Raw genomic sequence first — 18,489 nt, forward strand, 5'->3', positions numbered from 1 at the left:
CTTAATAGCTTTTTCATTAGTACTAGATTGAATAGTAGAACAGTAATATTAAAAATCCTTTAAGGGCTCCTTAGAAAAGGGGATTTTGTTAGAAAACTTACACTTATGAATGTAAAATCTGACTTATTCACACTCTTGTCATAGGTATCCAAAAATTACATTTTCAAAATTAAAGAGCACTTTTCCCTTAATTAATAAACATAGACACCTCATGCCATAAGTGTTTCACATGAACACCAGAAGATGTGAGCTAGCTCTAGTGTTTACAAGAGCAAAAAGAGCATCAATGTCTTTCTTAAACTTACTAAGGAAATGTTTGACGGTAGAATTTGTGCATTATCATTAAATATATTTCTTTCACCTTGTTTGTAACAAAAAACTGATGAGGTAATAACCAAACACTTTCCCAATCAAGGTCATTAACACATTTAGTCCAATAAGCAGAAGAGCAAGATTTGGTGACAACCTCCTTTAAAAATAGCGAACGAATAGATTTGTTATTGTTTTTGGACTGTAAAGAACACATTTTACCAAGACCGCATTTATTTGATTAAAAACAGTTGTATTGTTCAATATTATGACAATTTAAAATAACTGTTGTCTATTTTAATATGTTTTGAAATGTAATGTATTCCTGTGATCAAAGCTGATGTTTAGCATCATTACTCCAGTCTTCAGTGTCACATGATCCTTCAGAAATCACTCTAATATGAGGATTTGATGATATATTCTTTACTATATATTCACATAGAAAATCTACATTACAATAATATTTCACAATATTACTCAAATAAACACAGCCTTGGTGAGCATAAGAGACTCTTTCAAAAACATTAAAAACCTTTGACTGGTAGTGTGTGTTTATTCTGAAGAAGTGCTTGTGTTTCGTGTGTTTCAGAGGAACATGCTGGATTTCGTGTTTGCCGTGGACGATCCGGTCACATGGCACACCATGAACCTGATGGAGAACCGGAAGCATTACTCGTTCCTCAGATTCCTGGGGCCGAAACACATCAGCAGGATCCAGAGCGATTGTGGAGCCGGAGTTTACTTCAACACACTGATTCCTGCGGATGACCGGGTATCAGACTGACACATGTTTTTAAAGTCCCCCTGTAGTCAATCATTTTATCCCTTAAAACTCATCTTTGATCACCAAAAGTACATATTTAAACGTTTTTTTGCCTTAAAATATCGTGAATGTAACTCGACACCCTTGCCTCATTTAGTACACGTGGTTCTATGAATATGCAAATGAGCCCCGCCTCCACTCACTCACTCAGCTCAGAGATCCACTGGTTGACGATCGCACGTTGATCTGATTGGTTACAAGGTAGTTTGTGACGTCAGAAACACCAGCGATTTCAAAGCGTGTTTTTGAGACTGTCTTTGGTTCACTGCAGTTTTAAGGAGGAAATACTCAGCAATGGAGTCGACTTATGAATTTACACATGGTTTGTCTTAAAGCATATTAAAAACACCACATAGACACATAAACAACATTAAAAGCTGGATTTACACCACAGGGGGACTTTAAAGAAATTAATTATTTTGTTTAGAAAAGATGCTTTAAATTGATCAAAACAGAGAGTTAAAGGAACACGCCAACTTTTTGGGACTTTAGCTTATTCGCCGTATCCCCCAGAGTTAGATAAGTCCACACACACCCTTCTCATCTCCGTGCGTGCCGTAACTCTGTCTGACACACCCACAAATCACAACATGTAAATAGGAAAATGTTGGCGTTATTTTGTCTCTTATTGGGAGCAGTATGCTAGCTGGAGCCGTTTACCTCCAGTCTTTGTGCAGGGTTTTTCCTGCATAGAGAATTATGAGGCTCTGTTAAATTTCGTGCCGCCTCTCGACAAAACTCGGACAGACAGTCATGGTCAGATACACTTTTCCCAGCGTGACGGATCTGTTGCGGTTACTGCTTGTGTCCATTCTCAAAACATATAGTGCTACGCGGATAATCCACGGGTCGGGCGGGCCGAGTAATAAAAACATTCCATTCCAATTAATCGAGGGTGGATGACAGATATAAATCATTATAATGTGTTGAGTTTAATAAAGACACGGAACTCTCATCACGGTAAAACGCAATGAACGTGCGTGACTCTTTTACTTTCGTTTTCAACAACGTAATTCTCTTCAGGGAAAACCAATCAAGGAAAACATATCAGGGCTCGACAATAACGCTTGTCCGGGACCATAGACTGTGTCCGGGACACGTGTGTTTTTTTTCTTTTTTTGAAGGGAAAAGTGAGAGAGAATTGTAGCCAATCCGGACAAATGCCCTGATTAAAACAATTTTAATATAAAATAAAAAATAACTAGGGAATCACCGAAAACGTGAGGATGATTGTGTTTTATTTAATTTAATGTAAGTGGCGATTGATAGCCTATAGTTGATAATAATATAGGTCTACCTAATGTACTGACGGTAACAATGTTGCGCTGTTGAGGCTCGCACAGTTATTTATAACATATTATAGTTAAGAAACAATATATAGCCTAGGCTACACACGACCAGAGAGATGTTTTCCTGAATGCCATCAAGATTGAAACCGAGACTGATTTCATAACAGTTCAATAAACAAATAGTTAAAATGAAGTCACTTACATTTTAGACGCAATGACTGTTTTTGTTCTGTTTCAGCAGCGAAAATAGTTCCAAACAAAGATCACAGCAGAACCATCGCGCGCATTCCTGAATGATTCAGCGTTTTGAACGAATCGGTTGAGTCAAAGATTCAATTAACTATTCATAAACTGCTTCATTCTGAATAAATCAGCCGTTTGAACGAATCATTTGAATGAATGACTCAATGACTCGCTTATTAAGACGGTCGCCTGCCGCCTCCTACTGGCGGTTTAGTCTCAAAGTATCATTCTTTTCAACATTCCTTACTTGTATATTCAAAAATATTTAAAATAATCTCATTTAATAGTTATAATTTTTCAATGTAAATTATTTAATTTGATTGGTAACAGCCTAGTGTCTTATTATTTTAATTGAATATATTGATCAAATTTAAGACTTTGAAATGAAAGATGGAGCACACATTTAGGGAAAAAAAAGCCTTTTATAAAGGTACAAAAAATTATTCCGAGTGTTTTCAAACAGTGATGTAATGAAACATTGACAATTTAAGTTTGAAGGGAGTAAAGTCTCTGTTTAGGCTATTAAGGAAATGTAATTTTGCCAAAAGAAGATCTTTTATTTTAAATAAATGTTCATTTTAAATCAGCCTACTTCAGTGTGATATGTTACCATATTATCATGCTTAACAGTAGTTGATACCCTGGTACACCTGTCAAAAAATGATTGATTGACAGGTGCCACGCCCCTTCCGGTGACAGGTACCCGCCCCTTTTGGCATAGGATCAAAGGGATCAAAGAAGATGAGATGAGATCAAAGAGATCAAAGGGGTTTTGAAGTCTTTTTGACAGCTAGTATTGACCTATTGACCCTCCTAACCCTTGATCATGTAGTTATTGAGAGCTAGTTTGGGGTTTTGAAGTCTTTTGATGCCTTTTGATATTGACAGAAAGTGTTTTAATAATTACATCATGGCTATGACAGCTAGTTTGAAACCTTTTGATATTGACAGAAGGTTTTGAAGACGCTGTGATTAAATAATTATGTCATCTAGTTTTAATTGTTTGAAGCCTTTTGAACATTACAGTTAGTGTGTGTGTTTTTGAAGACACAGTTATAATAATTATGTCATGACAGCTAGTTTTGGGTTTTGATGCCTTTTGAAGCCTTTTGAACATGTCTGTGTGTGTGTGTGTTTTGAAGTTGGTATCACACAGGATTCTCCTCCCTACATATTCCTGAGCTTATCCGGGCTGTACTGTGAAAACTGATAAGGGAAAAACTGTGGAAGTTTATCTCACACAAATGTTGAAAAGCCATTCAGTTCTTTTAAAATAATATAAATGAAATGTTTATAAAAAACCTCACACCAAAAAAGTTTAAATAAAATGGAGTCACAAAAAATTGCAATGAGTCTCTCAAAGCGTGTGTGTGTATGTGCGTGGAGATCAGACATTAGAGGAGATGTGACCATCTGTGTGTGTGTCACGGGATTCCCCTCTGACATCTGAAACGTGCTGTTCAGACACTGTGATTAAACAATGTCACAAAATTACAATCAGTTAAATGTTTAGGGGTATTAAACAAGTTTATGAATGGGTTCACAAAAATGCGTTAAATTTAAAATCACATACTGGTTCTCCATCCCCCTCCGTCTGCTCCTCCACATTCCAGAGCACAGTGATAGTGAGAAACAGAGATTTTATAAAATAATGTATATTTCACACAAATAATATAATACAATAATATAAAATAACATCTTACTGAAATCAATTCTTTCAGTTTTAGATAAACAAAAGAATAAAAATCATCTTACATAAAACATTCTGTTCTTTAAAAGAATATAAATGATTATAAATAAATAATATAAAATAAAGATCTTACTAAAACCTCACACCAAAAGTTGAAATAAATGTAGAACTATCCAGTTTAAATAAAATAGTCACAAAAAAAAATTGCAATGAGTTAAATGTTTATAGAGTTGAAGAAAAAACATACAGCTCATGAAACAACGCAATGTATGAAACGGGTTCACGAAAATAAAAAATCATCTTACATGTTTAGAAATCAGGGCCCTCTGGCCTCTCTTTACACCACCTGTTTGACCTGCGGAGCTTTCAAAAAGCACCAGCCAAAGGGTGTGTGTGTGTGTGTGTGTGTGTGTCAGAGAGTCACACAAATTCAGCGATCAGGATATCAGGTGCTGAGTTTATTTATAAGAAGTATAATCTTAAAAGTTTAAATGATATATTTTAAAAACAAAAGACTGTTTAAATAAAATCTTTAAAGTTTGAATACATACGCATCTTCTATTCACCTTTTAGAAGATTACTGTAATGATTTTGTTTAATTGTTATTAAACAATGTCTGTTCAAAAACTTTAGATGGTTGAAAAACTGTACTTAGCCGTCTTAAATCTCATTTATGTGAAAAGATTCAATCAGCATTGTTTTTGTCCATGCTGGGGTTTCAATTTTGATGGCTTTTCATAGCCATAATGATTTTTGTACCCTAACTGCATATTCTATCCCGTACACCTAAACACGACCATCACAGAAACCTACATTTTCAAAAATGAAATAAATAAATAAATAATTAAATAAAATGTAAACAAAGTTTTAGCTAAATAAATATATATAAATAAAAACACCATACATTTTTAGAGAGTCACAAAAGTCATCTCACACCTGTGAAATGTTCAATAATTCCTTAATTTGTATCTGTGAGAAAATGACCACATAGGCCTATCTTCAGAGAGAGCAACAATGAAAACATTTAGAAACTGTGAACCCTCAGGCTGTCTTATTGATAGGCTGCTAACACCTTTCCAGAGCCAAAGTTTTGTTCGTACTAAATTTATTTCAAAGCATAATCGTAAATGTGATCTTTTAAAATGAAAGATTGTTTTAGTCTGAAGTGTAAAGTTCTTAACTTTCTTTCTTTAAAAAATCTTTAAAGTTTGAATACATTCATATCTTCTATTTATCTTCTTAGAAGACTTATGTATGATATAAATGATTTTGTCTAACAGTGACCTAAATTATAATTGCTACTAAACAGCGTCTGTTCAAAAACTTTAGATGGTTGAAAAACTGTATTTAGTCGTCTTAAATCTCATTTATATGAAAAGATTCAATCAGCATTTTTTTTTTTTTTCATCCATGCTGGAGTTTCAATTTTTATGGCTTTCCATAGCCATGATGATTTTTGTACCGTAACTGCATATTCTATCCCGTACACCTAAACACGACCATCACAGAAAACGTCTCAGGTTACGACTGTAACCTATGTTCCCTGAGAACAGGGAACGAGACACTACGTCAGAATGACGCTATGGGGAACGCCTCAGGCGTGACAGGTGTCTGAAATCAAATATCAACTCACGTCAATCATGTTGACCGGCGACAGCCCGTGAATCATCAGCTTGATTGATTAACGCGCGACCTGGATGTATAAAGGGGAGCCTTGTACACATGACAACATCCTATCGTCTGAAGGGACTGTTGCAGGCAGGCCCCGAGGCATGGCAGGAAGACGTAGTGTCTCGTTCCCTGTTCTCAGGGAACATAGGTTACAGTCGTAACCTGAGACGTTCCCTTTCGAAAGGGAACTCTACACTACGTCAGAATGACGCTATGGGGAACGATATACCAACGCCACCATGCTGAGGGGAGTGCATGCCCAAAGGCAGTGACAACTGTCCGAACCAGTAATTCAGAAACACTGGAACCACTCACCCTTAGGTCACATCGGGCTGTCAGTGACAGCACTCCCTACCGGTCATAGCCCAAGCTAATGAACCAAGAAACCGCCAGAACATAGTTAATGGGGGGGATATCTGGGCCAGCTCAAAGGCTTAGGACATCAGCTTCCAATAGAAGGGGTCCCTTCTAGGGAGTGTGGCTAGGGGACCCAAGGGACTCCCAGCCAGTCACTATTCAGGGGAGCGTGCCACCTGAAATGCCACCAGGCAGGCCTGACCTGGTGTCACTACATAAGACACTACAGTCTGGCCACTTCCTGTCTGTCCGAAGACAGAGCCTCTGGACACTTGCCTTAGGAAGGCATCCAACCCGAGGGACTGCGAAGCAGGCAGTGAACCACTCAGCCCGGATCTCAGAGACGGGACATCCTGGAGAGTATGACTCAGCATAGTGCTTTACAACCCTTGCCAGCGAGGGGAGTTTCTCTACTCGATCCATGGATCTACCCAGTGTTTGTGTTTCAAAACACTGAGGAGGCCTGTGAGGGCCTAAAGGGAGCTACCTCCAGGAAGGCCTGGTAGGACCTCTAACCTGGTGACCACAACATGCGGGAGCTTGTATTCAACCACAATATGTGGGAGCTTACCTTCAGGAAGGCCGGTGAGGCCTCTGACCTGGCGACCACAGCATGTGGAAACTCCTATCAGGAAGGCCGGTGAGGCCTCTAACCTGGCGACCACAGCATGTGGGAGCTCAAACCAGGAAGGCCGATGAGGCCTCTAACCTGGCGACCACAGCATGTGGGAACTCCTATCAGGAAGGCCGGTGAGGCCTATAACCTGGGGACCACAACCTGTGGGAGCTCACTCTCAGAAAGGGAATAAAGCGTACAGCGCACAACCCTTACCATAAATATGGAAATAGAAAGTACATGAAAGAAAGTGCATGTACTTAGCCATTCTGAACCCAAGAAGGCCTGATGAGGCCTGTAACCTGGTGACCACAGTATGTGGGAGCTCATACTCAGGAAGGCCTGTGAGGCCTGAAACCTGGTGACCACAGTAAGTGGGAGCTCGTATTCAGGAAGGCCGGAGAGGCCTGTAACCTGACAGCCACACAATGTGGGGCTACCTCCAGAAAGGCCTAATGAGGCCTGTAACCACAGAATGTGGGAGATAGCTTGAAAGGGAAGTGCCTGTCGTAAAACATTGCGACAGAAGACGCATCTAGAGTGGGACCCAAGGTGAAGAACCGGAGTCTGAGCCACGTAAAAAAGGGAATGAAGCGGACAGTGCATAACCCTATATCATAAATATGGATTTTAGAAAGTACATGAAACAAAAGTGCATGTACTTAGCCATTCCGAATCCAGGAAGGCCTGGTGAGGCCTCTAACCTGGTGACCACAGCATGTGGGAGCTCATATCAGGAAGGCCGGTGAGGCCTCTAACCTGGCGACCACAGCATGTGGGAGCTCCTATCAGGAAGGCCGGTGAGGCCTCTAACCTGGCGACCACAGCATGTGGGAGCTCATATCAGGAAGGCCGGTGAGGCCTGTAACCTGGGGACCACAAACTGTGGGAGCTTACTTTCAGAAAGGCCCTAGAACCGAAGTCTGGGCCACGTAAGAAAGGGAATTAAGCGTACAGCGCACAACCCTTACCATAAATATGGATTATAGAAAGTACATGAAAGAAAGTGCATGTACTTAGCCATTCTGAATCCAAGAAGGCCTGATGAGGCCTGTAACCTGGCAACCATAGCATGTGGGAGCTCATACTCGGGAAGGCCGGTGAGGCCTGTAACGCGGTGACCACAGTGTGTGGGAGCTCATCAGAATGTGGAAGTTAGCTAGAGAAAGGCGTCTGTCGTAATATACGTGACGACAGGACGCATCTAGAGTGGGACCCGAGGTGAAAGACCAGGGTCTGAGCCACATAGGAAGGGACCGAAGCATACAGCGCATGACCCTTACCACAAAAATGGATTTTAGAAAGTACACAGGACGTTAGTCGTGTGACTTACCATAAGCATGGGTTTAAGAAAAATAGATGAAGTAAAGGTGCATGTACTTCATCACTCTATATTCAGGAAGGCCTAGTGAGGCCTATAACCTGACGACCACAGTAAGTGGGAGCTCATTCTCAGGAAGGCCCCTGAGGCCTGTGACCTGACGACCACAGACTGTGGGAGCTCGTATCCAGGAAGGCCGGTGAGGCCTGTAACCTGGCAACCACAGCATGTGGGAACCCATGATCAGGAAGGCCAGATGAGGCCTATAACCTGATGGACACAATGCGTGGGAGCTCACATTCAGGAAGGCCTGATGAGGCCTGCAACCTGACATGTGGAAGCTCACAACTAGTGAGGCCTAAACCCTAGCGACCACAGCGAGTGGGAGTTCACATTCAGGAAGGCCTGGAGAGGCCTGTAACCTGACATGTGAAAACTCATAACCAGGAAGGCCTTTAGGAAGCCTGAAGCCTGGTGACCACTGAATGTGGGAGCTTAACACTCAGAAAGGCCTGCGACCACGGTGTGTGGGAGCTCATACTCAGGAAGGCCGGGTGAGGCCTGTAACCTGGCGGCCACAGTATGTGGAAGCTCACATTCAGGAAGGCCAGGTGAGGCCTGTAACCTGACATGTAGAAGACCATCACCAGGAAGGCCGGATGAGGCCTGTAACCTGGCGACCACCATGTGTGGGAGCTCATATTCAGGAAGGCCTAGTAAGGCCGTAACCTGACGACCACAGTATGTGGGAGCTCATAACCAGGAAGGCCGGATGAGGCCTGTAACCTGATGATCACAGTATGTGGGAGCTCACATTCAGGAAGGCCGGGTGAGGCCTGCAACCTGACATGTAGAAGCCCATCACCAGGAAGGCCGGTGAGGCCTGTAACCTGGCGCCACAGTATGTGGGAGCTCATAACCAGGAAGGCCTGGCGAGGCCTGTAACCTGGCGACCACCGTGTATGGGAGCTCATATTCAGGAAGGCCTAGTAAGGCCTGTAACCTGATATCCCAGTATGTGGGAGCTCATAACCAGGAAGGCCGGATGAGGCCTGTAACCTGGCGACCACAGTATGTGGGAGCTCATAACCAGGAAGGCCTGATGAGGCCTGTAACCTGATGACCACAGTATGTGGGAGCTCACATTCAGGAAGGCCGGTGAGGCCTGTAACCTGACATGTGGAAGCTCATAACCAGGAAGGCCTGGTGAGGCCTATAACCTGGCAACTACAGTATGTGGGAGCTCATACTCAGGAAGGCCTAGTGAGGCCTATGACCTGATAACCACAGTATGTGGGAGCTCATATTCAAGAAGGCCTGGTGAGGCCTATAACTTGATAACCACAGTATGTGGGAGCTCAAATTCAACCACAGTAAGTGGGAGCTCATACTCAGGAAGGCCTAGTGAGGCCTCTGACCTGCTAACCACAGTATGTGGGAGCTCATATACAGGAAGGCCTGGTGAGGCCTCTGACCTGATAACCACAGAATGTGGGAGCTCATATTCAACCACAGTATGTGGGAGCTCATATTCAGGAAGGCCTGGTGAGGCCTCTGACCTGATAACCACAGTATGTGGGAGCTCATATTCAACCACAGTATGTGGGAGCTCATACTCAGGAAGGCCTGGTGAGGCCTATGACCTGATAACCACAGTATGTGGGAGCTCATATTCAAGAAGGCCTGGTGAAGCCTATAACTTGATAACCACAGAATGTGGGAGCTCATATTCAACCACAGTATGTGGGAGCTCATTTTCAGGAAGGCCTAGTGAGGCCTATGACCTGATAACCACAGTATGTGGGAGCTCATATTCAAGAAGGCCTGGTGAGGCCTATAACTTGATAACCACAGAATGTGGGAGCTCTTATTCAACCACAGTATGTGGGAGCTCATTTTCAGGAAGGCCTAGTGAGGCCTATGACCTGATAACCACATTATATGGGAGCTATATTCAAGAAGGCCTGGAGAGGCCTATAACTTGATAACCACAGTATGTGGGAGCTCATATTCAGGAAGGCCTAGTGAGGCCTATGACCTGATAACCATAATATGTGGGAGCTCATTCAACCATAGTATGTGGAAGCTCATATTCAGGAAGGCCTAGTGAGGCCTATAACCTGATAACCACATTACTCCTTGACAGTCAATTCCTGGGAGTTCACCTCAGGGAGGCCCAAGCACTGTCCGGTTGCAAAATGGGGACTGTCTGGTCAAGGAGGCCTGTTAAGACCTACTACCTGACCATCGAAAAAATCTTTAGATTTACTTTCTTACCCATAACATTTTGCCCCAGACTCTAAAACAGGAGACGTGGTCTGAAAAGAAACAGAAATATGTTAATTTCACATTTTACAAAAAGACCAGAATTACACCTGCTCTTTTTGTTCACCGCTCATCATTTTAATTCCTCAATTAAAATGCAGCCAAAAACACTGGATAACGCGATCTGGATGATAGGCTGAATTACTAAATATCTAACTTCTTAAAAGTCAGATAATATTCCACCATTTTAATTCATAGAATTAAATGCAGCCATAATCACCAGACAATACTGTTTTAACATTTATACGTTCTCATAATCTACACACTGCCTCGGCAAGCGCGAGAAACGAGCCGTTAAAAAATATATATGGCTTTCATCCCTCGAGAAGAAAGTCAACAGGTGCGAGGTTGAAACATCCGACAGCGCACGGATTTTTTCTTTCTCACGCGCGCCGAGATATTTCTTAATGAACACTGCCAGCACCCTCAGGAACTGACTGTGAACGCCTCGTACCCAAACAGTATTGTTTCACAGATCGCACGCACCACGGCTCAGATGCTGAACCCTCCTCCCTCGAGAAAAGGGTCCGACGAGAGCGGAGCATCTTTAAATGAAAAAACGCTCACAGTTTGCACAAGAGGCTCTCGAGAGAGCCTCCCGCGCGCTTCAGCGATATTCTCAAACAGACAAACAGTCCCTGAAGACGAAAAGATGTTGTCATGTGTACAAGGCTCCCCTTTATACATCCAGGTCGCGCGTTAATCAATCAAGCTGATGATTCACGGGCTGTCGCCGGTCAACATGATTGACGTGAGTTGATATTTGATTTCAGACACCTGTCACGCCTGAGGCGTTCCCCATAGCGTCATTCTGACGTAGTGTAGAGTTCCCTTTCGAAAGGGAACTACATTTGTACATTTTCAAAAATGAAATAAATAAATAAATAATTTAATAAAATGTAAACAAAGTTTTAGCTAAATAAATATATAAATAAAAACACCTTACATTTCCAGAGAGGTGAAGTAGTTCTTTATGCAACAATAAAAACAATCCAAAAAGAAAATAGTTTAAGTTGTCATAATCAAAACAGCTCCAGATCCTTCAGAGATACACTACAGTGTGAAATAAATGTTCCAGACCCTCACAGAGACGAGAGGACGACAGACCAGATAAGCCTCGGAAGATAATGTCACAGTAAATCTAGTCCGCGTTCAGTGTTGGGGAAAGTTACTTTTAAAAGTAATGCATTACAATATTGCGTTACTCCCCCAAAAAGTAACTAATTGCATTACTTAGTTACTTTTTATGAAAAGTAATGTGTTACATTACTTTTACGTTACTTTTTCTTCTCACCTGGGCTGGGCTTGCTTTTTTGTTTTTTTAATAACAAGACCAACAAAAAAGTTATATTTTTGGCAAATGTTAAGGCCCTTTCACACCAAAAGTGAACTGAATAACCCTCAGGCTGAAGGAAATGTATATTTACGCTTGTACAGTAAAGGGTGCCGCTCAAACTAACCTTTGAAAGAACAATAATATACAGGAGAAGGTGTCACGATGTGGTTTTGTGTCCTGTCATGTTTAGTGGTTCCCTGTCTGTCTATTAGTCATCCCAGGTGTTTCCTATTTACCACGCCCCCTTGTTATCTTGTCTAGCTCGTTTGTCCCTGATTATTTAAACCCTGTGTTTCAGCCTTGTCTTGGTGAGTTCTTGTATGTCTTACAGTTTGCTGTAGCACGTTAACGTTGATGTTGGTTGTTCCTGTTCTTGTATCCTGTTCCTGAGTCCCGAGTCCTGTATCCAGTCTAATTTGTATAGTTTGTGGTCTGTTAAATAAAGTGTGTGCTGCATTTGGATCCTGCCTCATCTCTGCCTCAACCGCACCTCGTAACAGAAGGAAGTTCAACACTCTTATTTCTAAATCTTATAAAGTAATTTTTGCTTATTAGTATGGTTGAATTAGATCATTGAAGGTCAGCAGCAAAGACATTAATAAAGTGAGATTAAATTCACAAAGTATATTTGTGTAATTTAATAGTTAATTATAAAAGTTGAGTAAAGTTCTGAGATTGCATTTTACTGTTTTTATTTATTTTAAGCAGTGAGATGAGTAAGTTCACATTTACTCTAGAACTACAATAACCATCATGTTTACACAGCGCACACACCACCACCTCACTTTGTTTCTCTCAACATGGGGACAGGAGAGCTGTCAGTCAATAAATGTGAAAAAGTAACTAGCGTTACTTATTTGGAAAAGTAACTTAGATATTTTATTGCAAATTGAAAAAGTAATGCATTACTTTACTAGTTACTTGAAAAAGTAATCTGATTACGTAACTCAAGTTACTTGTAATGAGTTACCCCCAACACTGTCCGCGTTCCAGAGTACATCCATAGTTTTATACTACATTCATTTAAAAGCATAACCTTAAAAGTTTAAAATTAAAAGACTGTTTAATCCATACAGTAAGATCAGAGTAAAGAGTAAAGATAAGATCTTTTGTCCATACAACATGGTGTCACAATGTTTTTAAGAAATCCGAGGACTCTATGTTGCTCTTATTTAGACTAAGTTGTATCTTTTTTTATTTTTATTTTTATTTTATTTTTATTCATCAAGTTAAATGTAAATTTGCAAATCCAAATGATAGGAAAACTTTATGATAGGAAAGTACGGACAGCGCCTTTGACCAAGCCTCTACATATGGGGCACTTGCGCAGAGAAGATGCACATTCTTTGCACACAACTAGGTGACCACAGGGGATGAAGACAATGTTCACTTCCTTATCCATGCAAACTTTGCATGTGCGCTCCTCTTGAAGTCATCTTAACTGTTCCTCCATAGGCAAGTCTGAAAGATCTTGACTCGGTGATGCAGCTTCATTGGTCTGGGCCATCAGTTCTCTCAGCAGGCAGACATCATTCTTCTTGATCCAGTTGCAGAAGACTTCTGCTGCTGCATTTCCTTTCGACAGGACTAACTCAATGAGCTGCCCTGTCTGCTGCTTGACTGTAGTGCAGTTACGAATAATGCCATACTCTTTCTGCGAGATGACGTTCTCCTCTAGAAGATGGTCCATTAAGCTCTGCACACTTTTTAGTTGCTGTGACATGGCAAGATGATGTTTCTTAAGAAAAGTAAGAAACTTACTTTCTCGCTCCTCCTCTCTCTTCTCATCTTCTGCACTTAGTAAATCAGACACCAACTCTTGAACGGTTTCGTAATTTTCTCCACTTGCGAGGATTTTGCTTTGAACGGTTTGCTTCACCACAGGATTGTTCATCATCACTGCATCTTCTGAATGGTCTTCTCCAGGACCCAGGTGTACAACAGGTGGATCAACAAATTCTCTTGAGTCGCTGTCTCCATTAGTCAATAGCTGTTCAAATAGTCTTGGAAATCTTGCTTGAATCTGATGAACAAATTCTTGGCCCTTTTCTTGCAACAGGTATTCACATCTTGGAAACCACTTAGCATGTTCTCTCCATGGATCATCACCAGACTCCCAACATCTGAGTCCACCATCACAACAAAAGCACTTCACGTCATCATTACGACCAACATAGTAAAAACCAGCCTTAGCCAATTGGTCTGGTCGAACAGTTATTCTTGAGGGCCATTTGACAAATGTGAGCAACCTTTCTTCACACTGTTGCATTGCCGAGTTAGATCCATTGAAAAGGCTGCCACCAGATAAAGGTACATTATCTGCACGGTCACCTCGAACGAAGCGGCAGTTGGGGTAATGCCTCTGGTGCTCTGATACTGCCCGATCTCCCGGTTCCCAGTTGCTAAGCTGGCCTCCACAACTGAAGCAAGCCACTCTGTCGCCCTGGCCAAGGTAGTAGAAACCGCTTTTGGCAAGCTCGGCTGGAGTTCATGTAGCAAGAGTCCAATTCTGAAAGGTGTCAAGGCGTTCCAGTTCCCGACGCATGCCAGGATTGTGACAAGTCGGAGGTCGCTGGTGAGACATAGGACTGGAGAGGGCCAGGTTGCTGAATGCCGTGTTTAAGTAACCCACCTGCTCCTCCATTTGGCCTGAAATGGATGCCGTGGTGGTCGATGTTATGGTTGTCGCACAGGCGCAAAGCTGTAGGATGGCTACGTTGCGAAGCGGGGGAAAAGGCAGAGTGAGAGGTTTGCGGTGGCGGGTAAAAATGTGACCACAGGGCGTGTCCACTCAAGCCCTTCTCTCTGCTGGACATCCCATGACTAGTGTCTAGTCGTCCATGACAGAACACATAATCTTATTAATCTTATTAAATACCCTCTATGATGCAGGAACCGATGCTAAGAACAAAATCAAATTTTGTTCAACACCACAATTTCAAAAATTGAAAAATCACCACACAATTTCAGGTATTCACATCTTGGAAATGGTTGCCAGCTCGGGAATACAGTCATTAAAATGCAGAAAACAAATATTTAAATATTTAATCTTTTAAATCATGTAGTATTTTTAATTATTCTAAATATTATTATTCTAAATATTATTATGTATGTATACTATTATAATACTATTATTATGAGCTCAGACATTTTTTCATTCAGAAATTTTTATTTCAACATTATACTTTCGAGTATACATTGAAGTAGTGAAGAAAATGATAGATCGGCAGTACATAAAGTAAAACAATAATGACATTTACAGATGGTCTAACCAGAATAGAAAATCTCTGCAGGCTATCATGTCTTGCTCTAGGATGTAGTTGACCAGACCTTCAACTAATTCACCAATGTCAGTTTTTGCATTTTTTGACACCAGTGACACACAGAGATCCGTTACAAAAGTACAAATAGCGAGTATCTCTGTGATTTCGAATTCGTCAGAACATGCACTCAACACATCCAGAACTTTTCTGAGGATTACGCCGTTCGGCTCTTTGCCGTTAAAAAACATGGGCGTTACATCAGTCCATGACTTTGTCAGGCCTCTTATGACATCCATTTCATTTTTGAGATTTGTCACACGTTTGGTATCCTGTGCACAATCGTTTTTCATACCACACGCAGCATCGATGATCCTGTGCATCAAGCCAACCACCTGGCCTCTAAAATGATCTTTAAACATAGAGTCTAGCGTAGCTCTTAAAGGACACTCTTTGCCCGTGGCACACTCACATGCCGGATGATTCTTGTTCTCCATCAGGTTTTGCGTCGCCATTTTTTCAACTTTTCGAATAGTCCACTATTCGATGATGAAAGATGCTTTTCGTTCCTGGAATCTCCTGAGTGAGTCCTTGCAGCACAGTCGTCCAGGGTTTGTGCGTTAATGCTCGGAAGTTTGTGTTTTTGGGTCAGGAGCGTAGTTTTCATCAGGCAAATGTTGAAGCGGGCTTTGACAGTCCTTCAACTTTTGATCAATAAGATGATGCAGTAGGACAGCAGTCTGAGGCTAGTAGAGCTAGAAGTAGAGCTAGAAGTAGAGCTAGAGCGTGCGATGTCCTGAAATATTTATCAGGATGGCGATTGGGGTCCGCCCCTCGCCCTACTGGAGGGGTTGTATAGGGGTGTCGTCATCAGGAAAGCCATAAATAACTATGTAAATTATAGTCACGATGCAACAGAAGTAGCGTCATGGAGCAGTTATGCCACCAGAGAGAAGTTTATTATTTTTACTCAATCCAGTTACAAAATCTGATTAAACATATGCATGGGTGAATTGTTCGCCATAAGTTCTGTAACAAACATTTAGAAAGTAGTTAGCATCTATTTCATTTTGCGCATGCTTTAAGTTAACTATGATGTTAAAGTTCATAGACCTTTAGCGCATTGAGTTAAAATTAAAATCAATATCGCATTAAACACATCATTACCGTGTTTAATAACTTCAATAGTTATCAAGCACCAGCTGATTGAAGTTTTTCTTCAAACAAAAGTAATTTTCTGATAAATCATCGTACACCTACATGTGTTTTGTTGTATGCACAGATTTTGAGGGTCCTTGTCTTTGTTTCGCGGTATTTTTAAAAACATAGAACCAGAGAACAGAGAACCTTGTGTGGTATTCTATATCCGCATAAAGGGTTAAAATATAAAATATACATTTTAGCGCTATTTAAAAACTAGGACGGTATAATAATAATATAATGTAAATGTCTCACGTGAAGATGATGGTTTAAACCATCATTTTATCAAATCAAGCCAATTCATGTGAATACTGTCAAAGAGATGAACAAAGAGACAACAAAGAGAAGACCTAGAGTTCACTAACATTACAGCTACAGTAACTGTAGGAAACAGATATCCGGGGGAAGGTGTAAAGAAAACGCCATACAAAACATTACAATCACACCCGGCAATACGATAAGTGTTACGCTAGTGATGTTAAAAATTGTTAAACAATTTCAAAACAGGGTGTTTCAGAAGAAATGCAAACAAATGTTACGTGCTAATATTTGGTCTTGTTTCAAGGTCGGTATGCTCCGGTGAAAACTTTGATGAGGCCGAGAACAATAGCGCTGTTAAACATGCGCTTCAATAACAATGTTGAATATAAACACGACTGAGCTTGTTTCACATATAACTTTTGATTGTTAGATATAATAGTTAGGTGATTTATCTAACCATTGAAATTTACGATATGTTAAAACATTCGGCATTATGCCGAATAAAAAGAAGATCATAGAAAGAAGAACAATTATTGAGACATAAAACACAACGTCTGTTTTCTGGATCGAGCCTAAAAGACAGATGCCTAAAACTCAAAGTATTGGTGTGGACAGAATAAAAAATGAATCAACCCTCCTTTCACGTAAAAATACCACGTATCAACTGTAATTCATTAGCTTAACTGTTGTTTAGCGACACACAAACGCACACAAACACACAAACAAAATAACTGTGTAATAATAACAAAATAAGTGTAATAGTTAGACGAGTTTGAAGTGTAATACGTAACAGAAAAAACAGCAATACTCATCTTTCACATCGATGTTTCATAGACATATATCACCCAACACAAAGTTGTGCGTTGTGAGTGAGACCTCGCAAAGATTACACCGATATTAGATTTCGCAAACAATGCACTATGCCTGAAACTCAGCAATCAACATGCATTTATGTAGGACTGTCAAAAAAATCATCTGTTATCATGGTTTAGTTGTATTTTAAAGCACTGTTTTTTCTTAAAAATGTTGTGTCAGACGTATTGGGTAGTCCATATTTATCAGGTTGATATTTGTAGAAATAAGCAAATACATTTATAAAACAAAAATAACCTTGTGTCAGAACACAACAGGTATGAAGATATGTTTGTTTAACTTTTTATTCTAACTTTAAAGCTAGATTATCCTTTGAAAAGTGTAATACAGTATTTGATTATGGGGGAAAATCTGGAAAACTACCTTACACATGTAGGGTTTTCGCCAACTGACCTAAACCGTTGACCCCTGAAGTTATGACTTCTGAAGGCCTAGATTCACTCGGTTGAAGAAATGGTATTTTGTCATTTAAACAACTGAAAAATAGACTATGCTTAATATCTGCTAACTCTTTATTGTGATGCTCCCCAACAGGTATTCTCCTGATTATAAGTAACTCAACTATATCTCAACTTATTCTAACCATAACCCTACCAGTCCATTAATACTCTACTAACACTAATGAGAGTTTACTTTACAGACTCTGACTCTCACAAGCGAGTAAGTGGAGATGCAGGTGCAACACTATAGTCAACAGCTCGTTCAAAAGAACCATCAAAATAGTGTTACCAAATTATGACTTAAAATCGTTTTAAGTATTACATTAAAAAGGCGTAATTGACAAAAATTGTAATAATTATGACAAAAAGTCATAAAGTTAAAATGATGACTATGCGTCATAATTATGAGATGAAAAGTGTAAATGATGACATACTAAATTGAAATTATGATAGATAAAGTAAATATTCCATAGTG

The 18,489-nt window shown here is 40.5% G+C and overlaps 2 protein-coding genes across 2 annotated transcripts in view; one reads left to right on the forward strand and one right to left on the reverse strand.

The window, feature by feature from the left end:
- Positions 1–752: 752 nt before the first annotated feature.
- The window catches only part of LOC311074336 (phosphatidate cytidylyltransferase, mitochondrial-like), a 58,201-nt gene continuing 40,464 nt past the window's right edge, over positions 753–18,489 (forward strand). The window contains exon 1 of the mRNA XM_084100862.1: positions 753–1,081. Within this exon, the coding sequence (XP_083956988.1) occupies positions 905–1,081 (177 nt within the window). The 5' untranslated portion in view covers positions 753–904. The remainder of the gene's footprint in view (positions 1,082–18,489) is intronic.
- Positions 13,201–15,755, reverse strand: LOC311074579 (putative inhibitor of apoptosis; the record flags this gene model as incomplete). The annotated part of the gene is made up of 3 exons (XM_084101285.1): positions 13,201–14,461; positions 14,613–14,692; positions 15,253–15,755. 3 exons carry the CDS (start codon positions 15,753–15,755, stop codon positions 13,413–13,415), a joined length of 1,632 nt encoding a protein of 543 aa, XP_083957411.1. The 3' UTR covers positions 13,201–13,412.

This window comes from Abramis brama (genome assembly GCF_963993115.1).
Source record: "Abramis brama genome assembly, chromosome: 23".
Lineage (NCBI taxonomy): Eukaryota > Metazoa > Chordata > Actinopteri > Cypriniformes > Leuciscidae > Abramis > Abramis brama.